Here is a 25,000-nt window from a genome sequence, read left to right as displayed (position 1 = left end):
CGAGGCCTTCAGATGACACACACGTTATTGTTGTTTTCTCGTCTAGCTCTCTTGAACTCGCACTGGTCTCGTGTTTCTGCTCTAGCCGAAGAGTCTGACCATCAGATAAAGTCATATTACTCAATAACTGCAGATGTTTATGAGCGAGTTTCCTCTCAGTCTGCTCTCCTCAGATCTGATCTGACGTCTTCAGCAGGCTCAAATGTGGAGTTTAAATGATCATGCATGTTTATTATTGCTGTTCTGATGGGGGCAAATAACTCTCAGTGCGTTGAGATATAAATGTCCTGAAACAGAAGATCTGCTTGCATGTTTTTAGTCTTTCCTGATGTGATTATTAATAGTTTGGCTTGTGTTTTCAGAGCAAATACAGCGACCGGATGTCTCAAATTATGTGGGCGAATGAAGGGGGGAGAGATCGGCATTCTGGGAAAAACTCTTTAACCGTTACGCCGTGAATATTCTCAGCAAACATTTTCACTAATTATTTCACACACTGCCAAACATGGTAAACAAACACACTAACAAACAGCCTTTTCAGTCTGGATTATTCATCACATTTTATCATTCAACAAACTGACTATAAATCTGTCATGCATTAGAGGTACATTTGATCTGTGTTTGATGCAGTTTAATACGGAAGCGTATTGCATTCACTTGAGGAAAAAAAATCTACTCTGTTTTTCTGAATTAATGAGTTAATTATCTCAGAATTATGAGAGAATTTTTTCTTGAAATTTTTTTTTTCACTCTGTTTTTATGAATTAATGAGTTACTTGTTAATTCAGAAAAACAGAGCAAAAACTTTTTTTCCATGAAAAATATCTCATAATTCTGAGATAATTAACTCGTTAATTCAGAAAAACAGAGCAAAAACTTTTTTTCCATGAAAAATATCTCGTAATTCCGAGATAATTAACTCGTTAATTCAGAAAAACAGAGCAAAAACTTTTTTCCATGAAAAATTATCTCGTAATTCTGAGATAATTAACTCGTTAATTCAGAAAAACAGAGCAAAAACTTTTTTTCCATGAAAAATTCTCTCGTAATTCTGAGCTAATTAACTCATTAATTCAGAAAAACAGAGCAAAAACTTTTTTTCCATGAAAAATTCTCTCGTAATTCGGAGCTAATTAACTCGTTAATTCAGAAAAACAGAGCAAAAACTTTTTTCCATGAAAAATTATCTCGTAATTCTGAGATAATTAACTCGTTAATTCAGAAAAATAGATCAAACACTTTTTTCCATGAAAATTATCTCGTAATTCTGAGATAATTAACTCGTTAATTCAGAAAAACAGAGCAAAAACTTTTTACCATGAAAAATTATCTCGTAATTATGAGATAATTAACTCGTTAATTCAGAAAAACAGAGCAAAAACTTTTTTTCCATGAAAAATTCTCGTAATTCTGAGATAATTAACTCGTTAATTCAGAAAAACAGAGCAAAAACTTTTTACCATGAAAAATTATCTCGTAATTCTGAGATAATTAACTCGTTAATTCAGAAAAACAGAGCAAAAACTTTTTTCCATGAAAAATTCTCGTAATTCTGAGATAATTAACTCGTTAATTCAGAAAAACAGAGTCGATTTTTTTTCCTCAAGTGAATGCAATTCCGCAGTTTAACATTCAGTGCCTTAAAGAAAAAATGTGAAAGACACACAAATCTGAAACCCTGAAAAATACACTTTATCTGTATTTTAGTCCTCAACACTTCTGTTACTTCTCCAATAATGTAAAAATGGATAAACATCTGCTGTTTGATCAATCGGCCTAGTCGATATTATAATAATAATAATACATTTTATTTTATATAGCGCCTTTAAAAGTTGCGCTTTACAGGCAAACATAACAACAGAGAAAACTACACACTTTAAATACAAAAATAAAGAAATAAAATGAATAATCAAGTAAAAGCATGTTTTAAGAAGAGATTTAAAGAGATCTATAAATGGCTGAACTGAAGCTCTAACGGTTCGTCAGTCTTGGGTTTGGTGCACGTCGCTATTTAAAGTCGTAACAAACTAAATAGAGAAAGGCCAGTTTATCAATGTGCTGTTTAGACCCAGAGACGGCTTCATAAACACACACACACTGTGGCGTCAGAGGTGAAGGGTGAGTCCAGCATGCCGGCCGTGAGAGTGGGCTTTGTGTGAGCGTGTGTATTTTGGGGTGTTGTAATGAATAGTGAATAGGGTTAAGTGTGTGTGTCCAGCTGTGAAGGAAAGCCCTCAGCACAGACCGCTCATTGAATCCTCTCAGCGGCCCAACAGCTGTGTGTTTCTCACTCACATCGCTCCCTGTTTTGGCTTGTTGTATTTCCATGTGTAAACCTTTTTCTTTATTCTTCATCCTAATTTTTGCATCTTTGAATACAGTCAAACCAAAAATTATTCAGACACCAGATATAAATTTTACTTTTTTTTTTTTTCACTAGTGTGTGCAGGACACTATAGTTCATTTCTGTAAGTGAGGAGAGCAAAATAAAGTAAACTATGACATATTACACCCAAAACTATCCCTCCACTTTGAGCTGATCGTGTTTTCTTCAGTGTGTTTTCTGTAATTGCTAATGCTCTTTTTACACACACACTGAACAACATGAAGCATTGCTTGGTCACTGGTTGAGCTAAACTGGTATTATCTAATTGTGGAGTTAAATTTAACAGCTGACAGATATTCAACATAATTCATGTGTGAGAGTCTAATAGAAGGACGGACAAAACCAGTCAAATATCCACTGATTTAATAACTCTGAGTTCTGCTCAGATTTTACTAACATTTTCTATATAACGAATAAACTGTGATAGTGTGAGAAAGGTTGAAGGTGTGTGTATAAATGTAGGTTTGACTGTACATGCTTTCCTGTAGCTGAAGAATGGTGCTAGTAATGCTAATGTCATGGGTTTGATTCCCAGGGAATGCATGGATAAAAGTCTGCCAATGTAAATCAAATGAATCTCTTCTGCACCTTCTCTCAGTCTGTGCATTTACGTCTGCGATATGTGTAGCTCTAGCTTGTTGCTTTCTGTTTCTCTCCCTCTTTTTCTTGGCTGCTTTGGCATAACAGGAAGTCACTTAAACTACTGTAACACTTCCTGTTCAGGGAAGCATAAAGAGATCTGTGTCTTTCTGTTTTCAGCTTAAAGTCAATTTGGCTTCTGTAATGTGGCACATTTCAGAGTGAACGAGGATATTGATTGAGAAAGAAAAGTTTTTGAAACATAGAGGTTACTCTTCAAACACAAGGTCTGCGATGCCTACATCAAGAGTGTGTTTCAGGAAAACTTCTAATTCAATGTTTGTACGACCATCAATGATGACCAAAGAAAATTTCAGATGAGCGGTTTCTGTTGTGTGCTCGGAAATCCTGTGTTCCCAACTGACCTGGCTCTTTCCGCACCCTTGAAATAGACTTGCATGTTTCTATCTATCAAACCTTTCGCCACATCTTTGTGCGGTGTTTAAGCAGCGTTAGTGGTTTAGGCGTTTGATTGTTGAATGTTGTCTTGGCCTTCTAAACTAGCAATACACTCATGAGCAGTGCTGACTAAAGAGATGTTTTTATTCAGCACTTCCAGAGTCATGCAAGCCAACAGAGATAATGCGCAACACACACACACACACACACGAGTTATTCATGGCTTCTGGAAGTGGATAAGATATTTGGCTAACTGTGTGTCACAAGCCACGTTCATAATTTCAAGAGGGGAAAGAACAGAGAGAGAGAGAGAGTGAGTGAGTAAGGGGAAAACGGGAGGAGGGAGTTTGGAGAAACTTCCAGATTTGCAAGATGGGAGGGAGAGGGAGCCGAGGGTGAAGGAGATGGTAAATATCTTCACCCCTCCTCTTAGGTCTTATTTTAATTCTTTCCAGTCGCCCTCTCTCTTCGCAGCTCTACGTCACTGTAAACTCATCTCAGAAATGTTGTTTTAGGGAGGAAGCAAACCCTGTAAAGGTTAATAGCCCCCAGTTCCACTTTTACTTGTGGTATTTGCTGTTTCTGAATGTTGCAAGTCTCCAGTGATCAATTCTTCATGTTAGTCACTCCAATCCAGACAACTATTTCAACACCAAATAAGGCCAAATACTCCCTGCTATGATAATAATGGCTGTTTTCTTTCCTCTGCTTTAGAAGTGACAGAAAAGGTGGAACTTTTCCAAAGTCCTCCATCAACTGGATCCACCTCAGGTCACGCTGAGACCGAGAGCCCAGAGCGAGAGGAGTGTACCAGACGCTCCCAGATCACCGTCTCCAAAAAACAGAACTGGGCCAAACTTCCCTCCACTTGCAGAGACCCAGTTGGCACAGATCTGTGTCCTGGCCTGGTCTACGGGCCACAGGACTGGGATTTGTGCTCTGGAAAGGCTGAGGTCTCAAAACAGCCCTGGAACCAACAAACTTTAAGTGAGGATGGCTTGAAGAGAAATCGGAATGATCTTGAATTGGAGTTTGGATATTCCAGCGCACCGTGCAACTCGGTTGAGGCCGGTTTACCGGAGTTGACCCCTTCATCTACGACCTTTATGGATGTGTGTGTCTCTTCCAGCTCAGCAAAGATCTCTGGGCAAGGCGCTTACCTCCAGCACCTGGACAGGAGCAGTCGAGCCTGGGTACTGTCCACAGGAAAGCCCCAGGCATCAGATGAGGCCCAGAATCCAACCAGAATCACAGAGTGGCGACAGGGCCCGGATGGAGACGGAAACATTTGGTACAACCCCATTCCTGAAGAGGACGACTTAAGGGCCAGCGGAGAAGCAGATCAGGAAAAATACGGAGACCCGTGGAGAAAGAGAGAAAATGAGGGGTTGGCAAAGGAGAAAAGAGACCAGAAACGATCAGGGGGTTTGACCAATCAAACGAGAGACATTCAAACTGAAGTCGACTTAATCAGGACGGATAGTTCGGGTATGGTCAGATTTTCCATTATGTAAGAGTTTGTCACAAGCTAAGATGCATTTCCAGCACACACAGCTGGCCTTAAAATGAGAAGTGCTGTTTTGAAATGATATTTATAGTAAGTAGACTGACATGCTGTGTTATGCTATGCTGATTGTGTTTGGCGTTCACAAATTTAGAAAAAATGGGATTGAAAGCAACCACATTACATGTAATTATAAGTTCTTTTCTAAAACCTAGTGAGCTGCCTACCTAGACAGAATTTGATGGCATCATATATGTGTTCTAGAGGCTCTTTCAAAAAGTAGGCAGCATAATTATAATAGGCCTGCCTTTTAAGATACCTTCTTTTGGTCAAATTCGAAGTCGGCAACAGTTGTGGAGAAGGCAATCCCTGAATACACAAATAGTTCAATATAATTAGAAACTGAATGCTTTACCCAATATTTGTATGTATTTTTATGCTAACCAGTATCACGTCTTTAGCCTAGTGACATACTAATGTCAAACTCTATATCGCTTTATTATTACTTTTTTCATTAAAAGGTTTCGGTTGAAACGGTGTTGTGTAAGCGGCCCCTAAGTTAATAACTAATGATCTTTGCAATGGAAGTAAATCAATTAAAACTAACTTTAGCTGGACAATAACTTTATTCTAAAGCTGCTGTACAGCCTAAACAATCTCTGTTACTTTAATTTCCTATTATCACTGTAAAGCTGCTTTGAAACGATCTATATTGGTAAAAGGGCTATATAAATGAAGGTGACTTGACTTGATTTGACTTGAAGCACTGTTTTACTGCCTATGTAGAGCAGGGGTCAGACTCGGCACAACTCTGGCCCTCGAAGCCTACTGTCCTGCAGAGTTTAGCTCCAAACCTGATAAAAACTCACCTGCCTATAGCTGTCTGAAGACCTTCAATTGCATATTCAGGTGTGTTTGATAAGTATTAGGGCTAAAGTCTACAGGAAAGTGGATCTTGAGGGCCAGAGTTGCCCATTCTTGATGTAGAGCTGGGATGGGCAACTTTGGTCCTGGAGGGTCACTGTTCTGCGAGGAGAGTCTCTGGAGCACTTTACATGTTGAACCACTGTTTTACTGCCTACGTAGAGCAGGGGTCGGACTCGGCACAACTCTGGCCCTTGAGGCCTACTGTCCTGCAGAGTTTAGCTTCAACCCTGACCAAACTCACCTGTCTATAGCTGTCTGAAGACCTTTAATTGCATATTCAGGTGTGTTTGATAAGTATTAGGGCTAAAGTCTACAGGAAAGTGGATCTTGAGGGCCAGAGTTGCCCATTCTTGATGTAGAGCTGGGATGGGCAACTTTGGTCCTGGAGGGTCACTGTCCTGCGAGTAGAGTCTCTGGAGCACTTTACATGTTGAACCACTGTTTTACTGCCTACGTAGAGCAGGGGTCGGACTCGGCACAACTCTGGCCCTTGAGGCCTACTGTCCTGCAGAGTTTAGCTTCAACCCTGACCAAACTCACCTGTCTATAGCTGTCTGAAGACCTTTAATTGCATATTCAGGTGTGTTTGATAAGTATTAGGGCTAAAGTCTACAGGAAAGTGGATCTTGAGGGCCAGAGTTGCCCATTCTTGATGTAGAGCTGGGATGGGCAACTTTGGTCCTGGAGGGTCACTGTCCTGCGAGTAGAGTCTCTGGAGCACTTTACATGTTGAACCACTGTTTTACTGCCTACGTAGAGCAGGGGTCGGACTCGGCACAACTCTGGCCCTTGAGGCCTACTGTCCTGCAGAGTTTAGCTTCAACCCTGACCAAACTCACCTGCCTATAGCTGTCTGAAGACCTTAATTTGCATATTCAGGTGTGTTTGATAAGTGTTGGGGCTAAAGTCTACAAGAAAGTGGATCTTGAGTGCCAGAGTTGCCCATCCTTGATGTAGAGCTGGGATAGGCAACTTTGGTCCTGGAGGGACACTGTCCTGCGAGTAGAGTCTCTGTAGAAGGGATCGGATTCGGCACAACTCTGGCCCTCGATGCCTACTGTCCTGCAGAGTTTAGCTCAAACCGTGATAAAAAACGTATCTGCCTGTAACTTTCTAGTTATCCTAAAGACCTTAATTACCATGTTCAGGTGTGTTTGATAAGTGTTGGGGCTAAAGTCTACAGGAAAGTGGATCTAATTCCATCTCATCATTGCAAATCAGTTTATGGTGGGGTGTCCAATCCTGCTCCTGTAGGCAAACTTTTTTTTTTTGTAGGGTGGTAGGGGAAGACTAATATTCATTGGGGAACTAATCCGCAGTTGGTTCGCTGTCACGCGTCACTCAGATTGACGTGGCAGATCAAGACAATGTCCCCGCAAAGATACAGAAGTTTGCGAAGTTCGTGAGCGGTCTCAGCACAAATCTTCCGGATTTGGATAACCAAATGTTGACAGGTATGCCTTACCTTCGCGAAAGTGTATGTTGTCATGAAGGAGACGATGTCTGTTTTCTCTACCACATCTCATTAGAGATGTGTCACGGCGAGCCAATCAGGGATTAGTTCCCCAATGAATATTAACGAGTCTTCCCCTACCACCCTGCAAAAAAAAAAAATCGCCTCCTGGAGGGCCACCTTCCGGCCGAGTTCAGTTCTAGCCCTAATTAAACACACCTAGATCAGCTCATCAAGGTCTTTAGGATCACTAGAAACTTCCAGGCAGGTGTATTGGAGCCTACAGAAGTAAGTTGGCCTTCCAGGATCAGGATTGAACTCCCCTGGTTTATAAGGTTTCATTTCTGTTACCTAGTGTGCTGCCTAACAGCAAGGCATCTTACTATGTTTTGACACTGACTACTAGGATACTAAAGCACAACTTGGTTGTAGGAACATCTTAAAAGTTGTAATTCCTTGTAAGTTTCTAACAGTGTGTTTCTTTGGGTTCAGATCTGGTTACGCTACAGTCGGACTGTATTAGCTCTGCAAGTGTTGTGAACTCTGACAGTTCGGCGACACCAAAGAGAAGCCCAGGAGAGGGTGGAAATGGCAGCAGTGTGATCGACAAGATCAAGTCTCCAGGAACGGTTCGGCGGCTCTCTATGAAGATGCGGAAACTCCCAGAACTAAGGCGGAAGCTTAGCCTGCGCTCATCCCGTAATCAGCGTCATGGACAGAGCCAAGGAAATGCCAGCAGTGCACCGGGAGCCTCAGATGAGGCTTTACCACCAAATGCATGCAAAGAATCATCCAACATCATCAGCAAGTACCACCTGGACTCCAGTGCACCCGCAAGGCCAAGACGTCGATCCTCTCGAATGAGCTCTGCTAGTAAAGGAGGGTATCTTAGCGATGGAGACTCACCTGAACTCCTGCCAAAGGGTCAGGGGTCGAAAGGCTCACCTACACCTCCACCACACCGTGTACCACAGGATTCACTCGCTGTGGCAGACGCGGAGTCATTCCGCTTGTACTCGCTGACGGATCAGCCTCGCTGTGCTCAGAGACTCTCAGGGCTGCTCACGGTGCATTTGCTGGGAGTCGAAGAGCTACTCCGATGCCCTCGGATCGATGCTAATAAAGAAGTCTTCTGTGCCATTCAAGTGGACGGGGTGACCCGGGCTCGAACGTCCCTGCTAACTTGTCGAGGAGCGTGTCTCCCACTAAACCACACCTTTAACCTGGAGCTCGAGAGGGCACGGCTGCTCAAACTGGTCATCTTAACGCCAACGACTGCTAGCGCTAACATCGGGTCTTGCGCGCTGGCAGCTCCCACGCGTAACCGGGTTTGCTGTCTGGGCGCTGTGGCTATACCGTCCCTCTTCAAGGGTAAGAGAACCAACCATTTGTGAATCAAGTCCCACGATGAAACTGATAGTTCTCTAAAGTCTGATTAGATGAGCCATTTTTGAAGCTGCTTTTTAAAGGATTAGTTTTACCAAAAATGAAAACTCTGTCATCAATTACTCACCCTCATTTTTTTCCAAACCTGTAAGACTTTTGTTTATCTTCAGAACACATCAAGCTAGGAGAGTTGAGCTTCTCTTTGGCCCTGTTTACACCTGGTATTAAGTTTTGGTCAATCGGTTTACAAGTAGACGAGGGAAAGACATTCTCGTTTACACCTGGTGTTTTAATCCGTCTCGTTCGTCCACTTCAAACCACTTCTGTCCTGATTTCTTTGAGGGGAGGGTCTATGGGCGGGTAAATCTATGGGCTTTTTCAGATCTTTCAATCTAATGGACAAAATAAGCTCACGTAATTTCCATATGAACACGAACACACGCAGATCAGCAGCTTCGACCACATGAGCGTTTACACTACAAAAGCAATCCAGTTTGCAATGCGTTTTCGACTACCTCTTGCAGTGGTTAAAAGAGGACGAGCTGAAAACGTTTTAGACCCTGTTTACACCTGTATTTAACATCGTCCACTTACGATCGGATTGACGGAAACGCATCTTAATACCAGGTGTAAACAGGACTTTTATATTCGCTGAACAATGTTTATATGTGAACAAAAGCCTGCATGAACGTTTTGGGTAAATAGACTTTCAATGGAGGGGCATAAATTCTCTATAAATGAAGATATCTTCATTTGTGTTACGAAAGATGTACGAAAGTCTTGCGTATTTGAAATGACATAAGGGTGAGTAAATGATGACAGAATTATTTTTTTATTTTTATTCTATTGTAACTCGTCACATTGCAAACCATAAGCAACTGAACTCTACTTTGTGTTTAGACTAACAAACCACCCCTTAAAGTCAGCATTAAAAAAATGGAAATTCACCATTTTTTTTATAAATGAAAATTATTGGTAACTCATCCGTGTATATGTTTCTTTTTTTTATGTTTTGACGTTGTAAAGTTTAATCAAATCTTCCGGTGAAACGACTGACTTCTCTCTGGTGACGTATGCTAGACTTCTCCGATCATCTCGTGCTGATCTTTCTTACAATCGACTGCAAACTTGCATTCAGATCCGCCTCCATCCAATCAATAGTTGGTGGATTGAACCAAGCCCCGCCCTACATTTAAATTTAAATAATTTTTCGTTCTTCCGTTTCACTCGGATAAAGGGCACACTATGTAAAAAATTATCTGTTGCTACTTCCAAGCATTTGGAACATGTTCCTCACGTCTCTTCAATGTAAATAATGTAAAGCATTCCTGCCTTTTAATAGCAAATATATCTACCTTTATATAACAAAGTTTACCCTTTCACTGTGTATACAACCATACCACCCAGTCATAGCCTGCATTGGCTCTGATCTTGCACTGAGCCTCTTATCTCTTTATCTTCTCTCTCTCAATTCAATTCAAATGTGCTTTATTGACATGACAATTATTTGAATGTATTTCCAATAGTCATATGTATACATACATAAAATAAATAAATAGATAAATTAAAAAATAAAATGAAAGGGTAAGTAGAACAATTTAATCAACATTTCAGAACTCTATGAACAATTTAGAATTCAGTGTGTGTGTGTGTGTGTGAGAGCGCATCACTGATTAGTCGACTCCTCCCTCTGTGTGTGACAGGCTTCAGTATGTGTTGCTGCTAGTAGAATACAATCTCCTTTTTCACCTAATAAATGTTGAAGTTGTTTTATTGTTTCACTTTATGAAGTTAGGGCAAAGTATTTCACATTTTGTATAAAATGTCCCTCTAATGTCCTCATAGTGGATGATCATAATTTAGTGGTAATAATAGTAGTCATAACGTCCTAATGTCTATCTCTCTCTCTCTCTCTCTCTCTCTCTCTCTCTCTCTCTCTCTGTCTCTCTCTCTCTCTCTCTCTGTCTCTCTCTCTCTCTCTCTCTCTCTCTGTCTCTCTCTCTGTCTCTCTCTCTCTCTCTGTCTCTCTCTCTGTCTCTCTCTCCCGCAGCTTCTCGCAGTCAGCAGCTGTGTGTTCGTCTGGAGCCTCGTGGTTTGCTGTATGTGAAGCTGACCCTGCTGGAGCAGTTCGTGACCCCGTTCCCGCGCCTCAGTGACCTGCCCCCCCCTACAGTGTTCGGGGTGGAGCTGCGCCCCCTGGTGGAGAAAGAAGCGTCGGCGCTCGGAGTGCCTCTGATCATTCAGAAGTGTGTTTCTGAGATCGAGAGGAGAGGACTGAGGGTGAGACCAACTCAGACATCTGTCCGACCTGGCGTGCATTTACAGATTTTTATTAGTGCTGGGCAACGATTAATTATATGAATAATCAAATTAATTATTTTTGTACACAAACGTTTATTTTGGATGCGATTAATCTTTGCCCAGCACTAATTATTATTTCTCAATACTTGGGTCACTTTTTCAAAACTCTTCACACCAACTTTCAGCTTGGCACTGCAGTTAAAGGAGTCCTATTCTGCTTTTTTTACAACTTTCTTTATCTAATGTTTCTGTTTGAGCATTAAAAAGGTTCACAAAGTCTCTCCAGTGTGTTTCTGAACTCCTGAAACGCCTCCATTGTAGTCTTGAGTTTCTTCCGGGAACGAACACGTCACAATATTCCTCATTATAATAATTCATGTGCAGAATAAAGGGGCGGGGCCTGGTTGAGTTAGTTAGTAGTGTGTTAAACTGGCGGTTATGGGAAGAGCGGGACATTTCCCAAACACACTCGAAGCGCTCGACCAATCACAGCACACTGCTCCAGCCGACCAATCAGAGCACAGTGTGCTTTTCAGGAGGAGGGGCTTCATAGAGACAGGAAGTAAACAGAGCGTTACTGACAGACTGGGAAGAGAGGAGCCGCAACAATGGAGAATATGAGGAGAATAATCAGCATTCAAGCAGGAAAACCTGTTCTAGTAGAGCCTGAAACAACATCAAGACTTTGCATAATAGATCTAAGTATTGAGAAATGTGTCGTAGTGATTGTAAAAAGACTCTGTGTGTGTGTGTGTGTGTGTGTGTGTGTGTGTGTGTGTAGGTGGTGGGGTTGTATCGTCTCTGTGGTTCTGCAGCAGTGAAGAAGGAATTGCGCGATGCGTTTGAGAAAGACAGTGCCGCAGTTTCCTTAAACGACGAGCTCTATCCCGACGTCAATGTCATCACCGGTCAGTCCACCTGATTTTATTGAACAATATCAATTTACAAACTCAAGTAGGGAACAATAATATGCATGTATGAAAATATACACAAATAACATGCAATTAAATCTGTAGATGAAAATATGGATTGTTTTTTAATTTTGTGTTCAGGCATCCTGAAGGACTACCTGCGCGAGCTGCCGTCTCCTCTCATCACGAGGACCCTGTATGAAGTGGTGTTAGAGGCCATGATGGTTCGGCCGGCCTGTAGACACGACAGCGACGCTCAGCGATCACAGAACACTGTGGCTCTGTTGCAATGTCTTCCTGAAGCAGAGAAGGTGATGCATCCAGTCTGAGTGTGTGTCAAGCTCATGACATTAGGCATCAAGCTCATGACATTAGGCGACATTAGGTGTCAAGCTCATGACATTAGGCGACATTAGGTGTCAAGCTCATGACATTAGGCGACATTAGGTGTCAAGCTCATGACATTAGGCAACATGTGACATTAGGTGTCAAGCTCATGACATTAGGCAACATTAGGTGTCAAGCTCATGACATTAGGCGACATTAGGTGTCAAGCTCATGACATTAGGCAACATTAGGTGTCAAGCTCATGACATTAGGCGACATTAGGTGTCAAGCTCATGACATTAGGCAACATTAGGTGTCAAGCTCATGACATTAGGCGACATTAGGTGTCAAGCTCATGACATTAGGCAACATGTGACATTAGGTGTCAAGCTCATGACATTAGGCAACATTAGGTGTCAAGCTCATGACATTAGGCAACATTAGGTGTCAAGCTCATGACATTAGGTGTCAAGCTCATGACATTAGGCGACATTAGGTGTCAAGCTCATGACATTAGGCAACATTAGGTGTCAAGCTCATGACATTAGGCAACATTAGGTGTCAAGCTCATGACATTAGGTGTCAAGCTCATGACATTAGGCGACATTAGGTGTCAAGCTCATGACATTAGGCAACATTAGGTGTCAAGCTCATGACATTAGGCGACATTAGGTGTCAAGCTCATGACATTAGGCGACATTAGGTGTCAAGCTCATGACATTAGGTGTCAAGCTCATGACATTAGGCGACATTAGGTGTCAAGCTCATGACATTAGGCGACATTAGGTGTCAAGCTCATGACATTAGGCAACATTAGGTGTCAAGCTCATGACATTAGGCGACATTAGGTGTCAAGCTCATGACATTAGGCGACATTAGGTGTCAAGCTCATGACATTAGGCAACATTAGGTGTCAAGCTCATGACATTAGGCGACATTAGGTGTCAAGCTCATGACATTAGGCAACATTAGGTGTCAAGCTCATGACATTAGGCGACATTAGGTGTCAAGCTCATGACATTAGGCAACATTAGGTGTCAAGCTCATGACATTAGGCGACATTAGGTGTCAAGCTCATGACATTAGGCAACATGTGACATTAGGTGTCAAGCTCATGACATTAGGCAACATTAGGTGTCAAGCTCATGACATTAGGCAACATTAGGTGTCAAGCTCATGACATTAGGTGTCAAGCTCATGACATTAGGCGACATTAGGTGTCAAGCTCATGACATTAGGCAACATTAGGTGTCAAGCTCATGACATTAGGCAACATTAGGTGTCAAGCTCATGACATTAGGTGTCAAGCTCATGACATTAGGCGACATTAGGTGTCAAGCTCATGACATTAGGCAACATTAGGTGTCAAGCTCATGACATTAGGCGACATTAGGTGTCAAGCTCATGACATTAGGCGACATTAGGTGTCAAGCTCATGACATTAGGTGTCAAGCTCATGACATTAGGCGACATTAGGTGTCAAGCTCATGACATTAGGCGACATTAGGTGTCAAGCTCATGACATTAGGCAACATTAGGTGTCAAGCTCATGACATTAGGCAACATTAGGTGTCAAGCTCATGACATTAGGCAACATTAGGTGTCAAGCTCATGACATTAGGCAACATTAGGTGTCAAGCTCATGACATTAGGCGACATTAGGTGTCAAGCTCATGACATTAGGCGACATTAGGTGTCAAGCTCATGACATTAGGCAACATTAGGTGTCAAGCTCATGACATTAGGCAACATTAGGTGTCAAGCTCATGACATTAGGCGACATTAGGTGTCAAGAGTTTATGACATTAGGCGACATTAGGTGTCAAGAGTTTATGACATTAGGCGACATTAGGTGTCAAGAGTTTATGACATTAGGCGACATTAGGTGTCAAGAGTTTATGACATTAGGCGACATTAGGTGTCAAGAGTTTATGACATTAGGCGACATTAGGTGTCGAGTTTATGACATTAGGCGACATTAGGTGTCAAGCTCATGACATTAGGCAACATTAGGTGTCAAGCTCATGACATTAGGCAACATTAGGTGTCAAGCTCATGACATTAGGCGACATTAGGTGTCAAGCTCATGACATTAGGCAACATTAGGTGTCAAGCTCATGACATTAGGCGACATTGGGTGTCAAGCTCATGACATTAGGCAACATTAGGTGTCAAGCTCATGACATTAGGCGACATTAGGTGTCAAGCTCATGACATTAGGCGACATTAGGTGTCAAGAGTTTATGACATTAGGCGACATTAGGTGTCAAGAGTTTATGACATTAGGCGACATTAGGTGTCAAGAGTTTATGACATTAGGCGACATTAGGTGTCAAGAGTTTATGACATTAGGCGACATTAGGTGTCAAGAGTTTATGACATTAGGCGACATTAGGTGTCGAGTTTATGACATTAGGCGACATTAGGTGTCAAGCTCATGACATTAGGCAACATTAGGTGTCAAGCTCATGACATTAGGCAACATTAGGTGTCAAGCTCATGACATTAGGCGACATTAGGTGTCAAGCTCATGACATTAGGCAACATTAGGTGTCAAGCTCATGACATTAGGCGACATTGGGTGTCAAGCTCATGACATTAGGCGACATTAGGTGTCAAGCTCATGACATTAGGCGACATTAGGTGTCAAGCTCATGACATTAGGCGACATTAGGTGTCAAGAGTTTATGACATTAGGCGACATTAGGTGTCAAGAGTTTATGACATTAGGCGACATTAGGTGTCAAGAGTTTATGACATTAGGCGACATTAGGTGTCAAGAGTTTATGACATTAGGCGACATTAGGTGTCAAGAGTTTAGGACATTAGGCGACATTAGGTGTCGAGTTTATGACATTAGGCGACATTAGGTGTCAAGCTCATGACATTAGGCAACATTAGGTGTCAAGCTCATGACATTAGGCAACATTAGGTGTCAAGCTCATGACATTAGGCGACATTAGGTGTCAAGCTCATGACATTAGGCAACATTAGGTGTCAAGCTCATGACATTAGGCGACATTGGGTGTCAAGCTCATGACATTAGGCAACATTAGGTGTCAAGCTCATGACATTAGGCGACATTAGGTGTCAAGCTCATGACATTAGGCGACATTAGGTGTCTAGAGTTTATGACATTAGGCGACATTAGGTGTCAAGAGTTTATGACATTAGGCGACATTAGGTGTCAAGAGTTTATGACATTAGGCGACATTAGGTGTCAAGCTCATGACATTAGGCGACATTAGGTGTCAAGCTTTATGACATTAGGCGACATTAGGTGTCAAGCTCATGACATTAGGCGACATTAGGTGTCAAGCTTTATGACATTAGGCGACATTAGGTGTCAAGCTCATGACATTAGGCAACATTAGGTGTCAAGCTCATGACATTAGGCGACATTAGGTGTCAAGCTCATGACATTAGGCGACATTAGGTGTCAAGCTCATGACATTAGGCGACATTAGGTGTCAAGCTCATGACATTAGGCGACATTAGGTGTCAAGCTCATGACATTAGGCGACATTAGGTGTCAAGCTTTATGACATTAGGCAACATTAGGTGTCAAGCTCATGACATTAGGCGACATTAGGTGTCAAGCTCATGACATTAGGCGACATTAGGTGTCAAGCTCATGACATTAGGCGACATTAGGTGTCAAGCTCATGACATTAGGCAACATTAGGTGTCAAGCTCATGACATTAGGCGTCAAGCTCATGACATTAGGCGACATTAGGTGTCAAGCTCATGACATTAGGCGACATTAGGTGTCAAGCTTTATGACATTAGGCGACATTAGGTGTCAAGCTCATGACATTAGGCGACATTAGGTGTCAAGCTTTATGACATTAGGCGACATTAGGTGTCAAGCTCATGACATTAGGCAACATTAGGTGTCAAGCTCATGACATTAGGCGTCAAGCTCATGACATTAGGCGACATTAGGTGTCAAGCTCATGACATTAGGCGACATTAGGTGTCAAGCTTTATGACATTAGGCGACATTAGGTGTCAAGCTCATGACATTAGGCGACATTAGGTGTCAAGCTTTATGACATTAGGCGACATTAGGTGTCAAGCTCATGACATTAGGCAACATTAGGTGTCAAGCTCATGACATTAGGCGACATTAGGTGTCAAGCTCATGACATTAGGCGACATTAGGTGTCAAGCTCATGACATTAGGCAACATTAGGTGTCAAGCTCATGACATTAGGCGACATTAGGTGTCAAGCTCATGACATTAGGCGACATTAGGTGTCAAGCTTTATGACATTAGGCAACATTAGGTGTCAAGCTCATGACATTAGGCGACATTAGGTGTCAATCTCATGACATTAGGCGACATTAGGTGTCAAGCTCATGACATTAGGCAACATTAGGTGTCAAGCTTTATGACATTAGGCGACATTAGGTGTCAAGCTCATGACATTAGGCGACATTAGGTGTCAAGCTCATGACATTAGGCGACATTAGGTGTCAAGCTTTATGACATTAGGCAACATTAGGTGTCAAGCTCATGACATTAGGCGACATTAGGTGTCAATCTCATGACATTAGGCGACATTAGGTGTCAAGCTCATGACATTAGGCGACATTAGGTGTCAAGCTTTATGACATTAGGCGACATTAGGTGTCAAGCTCATGACATTAGGCGACATTAGGTGTCAAGCTTTATGACATTAGGCGACATTAGGTGTCAAGCTCATGACATTAGGCAACATTAGGTGTCAAGCTCATGACATTAGGCGTCAAGCTCATGACATTAGGCGACATTAGGTGTCAAGCTCATGACATTAGGCGACATTAGGTGTCAAGCTTTATGACATTAGGCGACATTAGGTGTCAAGCTCATGACATTAGGCGACATTAGGTGTCAAGCTTTATGACATTAGGCGACATTAGGTGTCAAGCTCATGACATTAGGCAACATTAGGTGTCAAGCTCATGACATTAGGCGACATTAGGTGTCAAGCTCATGACATTAGGCGACATTAGGTGTCAAGCTCATGACATTAGGCGACATTAGGTGTCAAGCTTTATGACATTAGGCGACATTAGGTGTCAAGCTCATGACATTAGGCGACATTAGGTGTCAAGCTTTATGACATTAGGCGTCGAGTTCAGATTCTCAGTTCTGTTTACACTGCCATTCAAAACTTAATGTTTCTGAAAGTCTCTTCTCACCAAGGCTGCGTTTATCTGATCAAAAATAGTAAAAACAGTGAAATATTATTATAATGTAAATCAGCTGTTTTCTATGTGAATATATAGTAAAGTGTAATTTATTCCTGTGATCAAAGCTGTATTTTCAGCATCATTACTCCTGTCTTCAGTGTCACATGATCCTTCAGAAATCACTCTAATATGATGATCTGATGCTCAAGAAACATTTATGATTATTATCAATGTTGAAAACTGCTAATTTCTTTGTGGAAACGGTCATACATTTTATTTTTCAGAATTCTTTGATGAATAGAAAGTTCAAAAGAACAGCGTTTATTTGAGATTATCTTCACTGAATAAAAGTATTCATTTCTTTCAAAATAAAAACTTTTGAACGGTAGTATATTATCCACCTTAAACTTTTCAATCCGAAACATGTATTCATTTACATGTGCATTACATCTAATTCATAATTTTTTTTATAAAATATCAAGCAGAAAGATTTGATATAACTGTTATGGTTATTATTATTGTATGAATTATTTATCTATTTTATAATATTGTTAAATTATTGTATACAATTCATTAATATGTTGTTATTAGGATTATTTTACATTTTATTACTCTTGAATAAAGCATTTGGTGCTGATATGGCGTTAAATGATAATAAATTACATGTATATCGAACAAAAAGTTCAGTGCATGAAAAAAAAAATTCAGAAAAGCTTTTTTTAGCAAACATTCAGTCTCTTCCACTTAATTTATTTATTAGGGACCATGTACAATTTCAAACATAAATGTTGCCATTTGATGTATTGTACAAGAGTTAGCCGTAGGCTATTTTACATCTGCCTACATCTTACATCTGATTGTAACCCTAAACATTGTATAAGCATTAGTTTCATGTGTCATTGAGCAAAAGACGTCACATCCTTATGATTTTAACATCAAGCACTTGCATAGGCTTTCATAGACAACCTGGGCACTCAGGGAAGGTCTGTTCACACATTTGCAATAAAACAAAAAAGTGATTAATACTTAAAGATTCTTACATGTAGCTTCTTTAAGAAAGCAAATCGAGCCCATTTTGATTAGACTTCAGGATGCTTAAACATGGTCAAATTATGCAAGCTCCTAAACGTGAGCCATACCTTTCTAAAGGAAGAAAAGAGATGAGAAAAGAAAGGGCGGGAGGCTCTCATTCACAATTAGTTTGTTTTGGACGATGTTGTCGATAAATAGACACACATGCATCACGTTTCTGAATAAGATTGAGAAAGTATAGTTGAATTCAGATATTTACATGACTAAAATTTTCCTGTTTATTTTTTTAAGATCTACACTAGCCTGTTCAATTGGATCTCAGTTTTTGCATTTTATTGTTTTCTGAAAGGTTTAAATGGACCTCAAGGAGCCGTGCATCCTTACTCTGAGTAAACAAATCTAATAAGAATGGCAAACATTTAGATTTTTTCCTCATTCATTTCTTAAGCTGTTTGTCACTGTTATTTCATTGGATCTTCTTGCATGCTCGGCTGTGCTTGTTTCTGCCAGACGTGAGTCTGAGCTTCTTCCTGAGGACGTGATTTTATGTAAGAGCACTGAAGTGTTTATGCGAGAGGGAGTGTGTGTGTGTGTGTTTGTCCCATGTGAGCAGCAGAACAGCAGCCTGAGGGTTTCCAACATCGTCCAAAACAAACTAATTGTGAATGAGAGCCTCCCGCCCCTCCTGCCCTCATACATGTATACTCTTTCTTTTCTCATCTCTTTTCTTCATTTAGAAAGGTATGGCTCACGTTTAGGAGCTTGCATAATTTGACCATGTTTAAGCATTCTGAAGTCTAATCAAAATGGGCTCGATTTGCTTTCTTAAAGAAGCTACATGTAAGAATCTTTAAGTATTAATCACTTTTTTTTATTGCAAATGTGTGAAGACCTTCCCTGAGTGCCCAGGTTGTCTATGAAAGCCTATGCAAGTGCTTGACCATAAAATCAAAAGGATGTGACGTTTACGCTCCCGAGAGCCTGTCTTTTGAAGCGAGTGCTTATACAATGTTCAGGATGATGCTGAAAGAGCCTTTCTGTGCTGTAATGTCAATGTGTCATGCAAAGAAAAGGATTTTATTCAAACTATAGTCTCACATAGTCAGATCTGTATAGAGTGTCAGATATACTTTAAAATCAAACTATCATATCAATGTAATTTTAATGACCTAAATGGCCGGTGAATCTCAGATCTGCTGCAAACGTCCACATCTCTGTGATCAGATGCTTTCTGAACTGCTGTTTTCTGTCATTTTGGTTGTGTTTGTGTTATTAAGAGGAAAGCACGCAGCACATATTTGCATACTCATGTAAATGTTCATTAACAGTATAATGCTGCAAAGGTGTTTCCAGTGTCCTTCGCCGTGAGGCTTGAATCACGCTCAGTCTAGTGTGTGTTACGTGTGCACAAAAAGGAAGTGCTGCTGCAGTTCACTAAACGGCCACCGGTGTCGCTAACAACAAGGGTTTCTGTTAATGCATCCGTGTGTACATCAATGCACGTCATTCTGAAGGAAATTCTGTAATGCATAAAATCAGTTTCACTTTTAAAAGTCACTGTAAAGCAATGTTAGTACTTCCATCATGTTTGATGTGTGTGTGATTTCGTGTCTTCTGAAGGCAACTCTGTCCTTCTTGCTGGATCATCTGAGTCTGGTGGCGTCCTACAGCGACAGCAACCGGATGACGTGCCAGAACCTGGCCGTGTGCTTCGGGCCGGTTCTCCTGACGCCCACACAGGAGTCCTGGCAGGCCGGGCTGACGGCCCCCGGGTCAGGGGCCCTGATGGGGTCCGGGGCCGCTCGAGGGCGTAGCTTTGCACACAGTGAAGAGATCGCCAGCGCCGTGGACTTTAAACGACACATAGAGGCTTTGCACTACCTCCTGCAGCTCTGGCCTGGTGAGTTTGTGTCCCAAAAATATAAAAAATTGAGTGTTCATCAGAGGGGTCCAAGACCACAGGACTTTTGTCGCACTTGAACCACGAATAAAGAAAAAAATGTTGTGGTTGAAATTTAAAAAAAAAGTAACAAATCCTGTCCTCGCGGGTCAATTTGACCTCGTTAGGAATGCAGGAATGCTTCAGTTCACATGGAAAAACCAAAAAATGCTCAAAATCCAAACAAAAAATGCTAAAACTTTACCAAAAAATGATTTTATAATGTCTACATGTGTATCTGAATGCACAGTGAAAGGAACTGGCTTTAGGACCCTGCGGAACAGCTCATCTGCTGCATATAGAGATATAAGCCCATCTAGAGTCATGAAATATCATGATATATATATTTTTTTTTCCACAAGAGGTCGGCAAAGACACACAATATAAGATATTTTGAGCTGAATTAAAAGGGTTATGCATGAAATTGTGAGTAATTTTGAATTTAAGTTGAAAGAATGTGAGGAATGTGCTTTAAATGACTATTTATTTATTATTTATTGATCAAATATAGTAATTTAAAGGTAACTCAAAAAAAATTGCATTAAAAAATATAATCAAAATGAAATAAAATAAGCATTCTGGACAAAAATAAAGAAGCATAATTTTAGGGCTTCGGGTCATTTTGAAAGATGTGTTACAAAGTGCGAGGAAAGGATAAGGGTTAAATGTCATTTCAAACCTGTTCTGCACTGCAGGAAGTCACGCGAGGGTGATTTTTACTTGCACAATGAATAAAACGAAGGAGGTCGCATGCATCCTTCTTTCCTCTGAATGTCCTCCGGTTTTGATTATCGTTCCAGCAACGTTCATGCGATGAAATATCATGCATATAATCTGATAATAATCGGCTGCATCTCAAAAGGTCATGCGAACAGTTTGAACTCTAGGCGTCATGTTACGACCCTTGACCCCTGTTCTCATGACGCCGCACGTGTAACATGCAGGAGGAATCTCAGTAACCTGCGACAGCTGTTGTGGATTTGCATGGAACATCAGTCTAAATATGTGCCGTGTGTATAGAGTTTGATGCGAGCGAGCGCACGAACACACGCCATGCTCAGTTGGGCCTTAAAGACACTTCATATTCAGCTACATTATTGATTTGATTGCACTGATACTATCAGATGTGAACTAAACAAAACTGAATTGAGCTGAAAAATATGGAAGCTTGTTTCCGCCACAGAATGAAAAATAAAAAAGGTAATTGCGACTTTTTATCTGTCACAATTCTGACTTTTTTTTTTCTCACAATTGCGAGTTTACATCTCGCAATTGTGACTTTATTTCTCAGAATTACGTGATATAAAGTCGCAATTGCGTGTTAAAGTCAGAATTGTGAGATGTAAACTATTCTGAGGGGAAAAAAGTTAAGTCTTTTTTTTCCTTAGAATTGGCCTGATATCTCGCAATTGCGAGTTTATATCTCACAATTCTGAGAAAAGATGTCAGAATTTCGAGATATAAACTCGCAATTATATGTTATAAAGTCAGAATTGCGAGATATGAAGTCAGAATTGTGAGAAATAAAGTCGCAATTGTGAGATAAAAAGTCTCAATTCTGTCTTTTTTTTCTCGCAATTGCGACTTTATTTCTCATAATTGCGACTTTATGTCTCGCAATTGCGACTATTTCTCACAATTCTGACTTCATATCTCACAATTGTGAGAAAAAAAGTCGCAATTATTTTTTTTATTCAGTGGCGGAAACAAGCTTCCATAGAAAAAGGAACTGACAGTGTTATCGAAATTGAATCGAACCAACATTGAAGGGACTCTCGCTGAATAACGACAGTATTGTCTTTAGTAAAGCTGCTTTATAACGGAATCAAATTAGTTTCATAATTTGAATTTTGCAAAATCGACACTGTCATTGAACTGAATTGAATCAACATTGAATTGAATCAAAACTGATTCAACACTGAAGTGAATTGAGCTGAAAAAACAACACTATTGTCTTTTTAGAGCTGCTTTATACATTTGAATTTGTCTCATATTGAATTTGTCTCATATTTGCAGAAGTTTGCATCATTGACACTGTTTATTACGGGGAATTAAAACTGCTTTTAAACGATCTGTATTGTATAAAGCGCTATAGAAATAAAGCTGACTTGACTTTAACATCTGCCACATATCAAGTGTGTAACGGCATTTCATGTCCGTTTCTTCGCAGTACCCAAAGAACGAGTGATTGATGACTCCGACCAATCACAGGTCATCTCTTCTCCGGTATCCCAGAGTTCCTCACTGCGGCGATCACTTCCCTCGGTTCAGGACGAGTCAGTTGTGTCCCGTAGGGGGCGTGGCCTTCAGGACGAGCCGGTTGTGTCCCGCAGGGGGCGTGGCCTTCAGGACGAGTCAGTTGTGTCCCGCAGGGGGCGTGGCCTTCAGGACGAGTCAGTTGTGTCCCGTAGGGGGCGTGGCCTTCAGGACGAGTCAGTTGTGTCCCGTAGGGGGCGTGGCCTTCAGGACGAGCCGGTTGTGTCCCGTAGGGGGCGTGGCCTTCAGGACGAGCCGGTTGTGTCCCGCAGGGGGCGTGGCCTTCAGGACGAGCCGGTTGTATCCCGTAGGGGGCGTGGCCTTCAGGACGAGCCGGTTGTATCCCGTAGGGGGCGTGGCCGTCTGGAAAGCCCGCCCTGTAACCGATACGCTGGCGACTGGAGCGTTTGTGGGCGGGACTTCATGTCGAACGACGAGGCAGATTACGACGAGGTGGCGGGAAGCGAGAGTGACGACGACATGGACGAGGCGAAGAAGCGGGACGTGTGGGCGTCGCCCGATGGTTTGTACGTGGATGACTTCGCTCTCGACTTCGACGCCCCGTTCACGTGCCGATTGAGTCTGAAGGACTTTGACACTCTGATTTCAGATTTGGAGAGAGAGTTAGCCAAACAAATTAATATCTGCCTCTGAACCTGAGCACTTCTCTCATCCATAACACACACTAATGTCTGCGCATGTTTTACATGCTAGACGTTAAAGGGATAGTTCACCCAAAAATTTAATTACCGTATATGACATTCTTCTTTCAGACAAATACAATCAGAGTGATATTAAAAAATGTCCTGGCTCTTCCAAGCTTTATAATGCAAGTGAATGGCTGTTTTGGTTTTAAGTCCATAAAAGTGCATCTATCCATGATAAAAGTGCATCTATCCATGATAAATGTGCATCTATCCATGATAAAAGTGCATCTATCCATGATAAAAGTGCATCTATCCATGATAAAAGTGCATTTATCCATCATAAAAGTGCATCTATCCATGATAAAAGTGCATCTATTCATCATAAAAGTGCATCTATCCATGATAAAAGTGCATCTATCCATCATAAAAGTGCATCTGTCCATCATAAAAGTGCATCTATCCATCATAAAAGTGCATCTGTCCATCATAAAAGTGCATCTATCCATCATAAAAGTGGATCTGTCCATCATAAAAGTGCATCTGTCCATCATAAAAGTGCATCTATCCATCATAAAAGTGCATCAATCCATCATAAAAGTGCATCTATCCATCATAAAAGTGCATCTATCCATGATAAAAGTGCATCTATCCATGATAAAAGTGCATCTGTCCATCATAAAAGTGCATCTATCCATCATAAAAGTGCATCTATTCATCATAAAAGTGCATCTATCCATGATAAAAGTGCATCTATCCATGATAAAAGTGCATCTATCCATGATAAAAGTGCATTTATCCATCATAAAAGTGCATCTGTCCATCATAAAAGTGCATCTATCCATCATAAAAGTGCATCTATCCATCATAAAAGTGCATCTATCCATCATAAAAGTGCATCTATCCATGATAAAAGTGCATCTATCCATCATAAAAGTGCATCTATCCATGATAAAAGTGCATCTATCCATCATAAAAGTGCATCTATCCATGATAAAAGTGCATCTATCCATCATAAAAGTGCATCAATCCATCATAAAAGTGCATCTATCCATCATAAAAGTGCATCTATCCATGATAAAAGTGCATCTATCCATGATAAAAGTGCATCTGTCCATCATAAAAGTGCATCTATCCATCATAAAAGTGCATCTATTCATCATAAAAGTGCATCTATCCATGATAAAAGTGCATCTATCCATGATAAAAGTGCATCTATCCATGATAAAAGTGCATTTATCCATCATAAAAGTGCATCTGTCCATCATAAAAGTGCATCTATCCATCATAAAAGTGCATCTATCCATCATAAAAGTGCATCTATCCATCATAAAAGTGCATCTATCCATGATAAAAGTGCATCTATCCATCATAAAAGTGCATCTATCCATGATAAAAGTGATTATGATGGACAGATGCACTTTTATGATGGATTGATGCACTTTTATGATGGATGGATGCACTTTTATGGACTTCAAAACAGAAACAGACATTCACTGCCATTATAAAGCTTGGAAGAGCAGGACATTTTTTGAATATAACTCTGATTGTATTCGTCTGAAAGAAGAATGTCATATACACCTAGGATGACTTGAGGGAGAGTAAATCATGGGCTAATTTTCATTTTTGGGTGAACTATCCCTTTAATTGCATCATAAGTCGCTTTGGAATATGGACGTATGTATATCAATATATCCATCTATATGGATAGATGCAT

At 40.9% G+C, this 25,000-nt stretch overlaps 1 protein-coding gene across 1 annotated transcript in view; it reads left to right on the top strand.

The window, feature by feature from the left end:
• LOC130077959 (rho GTPase-activating protein SYDE1) overlaps positions 1-23,417 on the top strand; it is a 33,916-nt gene extending 10,499 nt beyond the window's left edge. Inside the window, exons 2-9 of the mRNA XM_056243396.1 lie at positions 4,139-4,802; positions 4,833-4,912; positions 7,801-8,679; positions 10,745-10,974; positions 11,777-11,903; positions 12,048-12,217; positions 20,065-20,344; positions 22,554-23,417. Coding sequence (XP_056099371.1) covers positions 4,139-4,802; positions 4,833-4,912; positions 7,801-8,679; positions 10,745-10,974; positions 11,777-11,903; positions 12,048-12,217; positions 20,065-20,344; positions 22,554-23,293 — 3,170 coding nt within the window. The 3' untranslated portion in view covers positions 23,294-23,417. The remainder of the gene's footprint in view (positions 1-4,138; positions 4,803-4,832; positions 4,913-7,800; positions 8,680-10,744; positions 10,975-11,776; positions 11,904-12,047; positions 12,218-20,064; positions 20,345-22,553) is intronic.
• The last annotated feature ends 1,583 nt before the right edge of the window (positions 23,418-25,000 follow it).

The sequence above is a fragment of the Rhinichthys klamathensis genome, unplaced genomic scaffold (genome assembly GCF_029890125.1).
Source record: "Rhinichthys klamathensis goyatoka isolate OS25496 unplaced genomic scaffold, OSU_Roscu_1.1 h1tg000789l_1, whole genome shotgun sequence".
Classification (NCBI taxonomy): Eukaryota; Metazoa; Chordata; class Actinopteri; order Cypriniformes; family Leuciscidae; genus Rhinichthys; species Rhinichthys klamathensis.
Note: the sequence above shows the minus strand (reverse complement) of the source record. Positions and strands in the feature narration are given on the sequence as shown.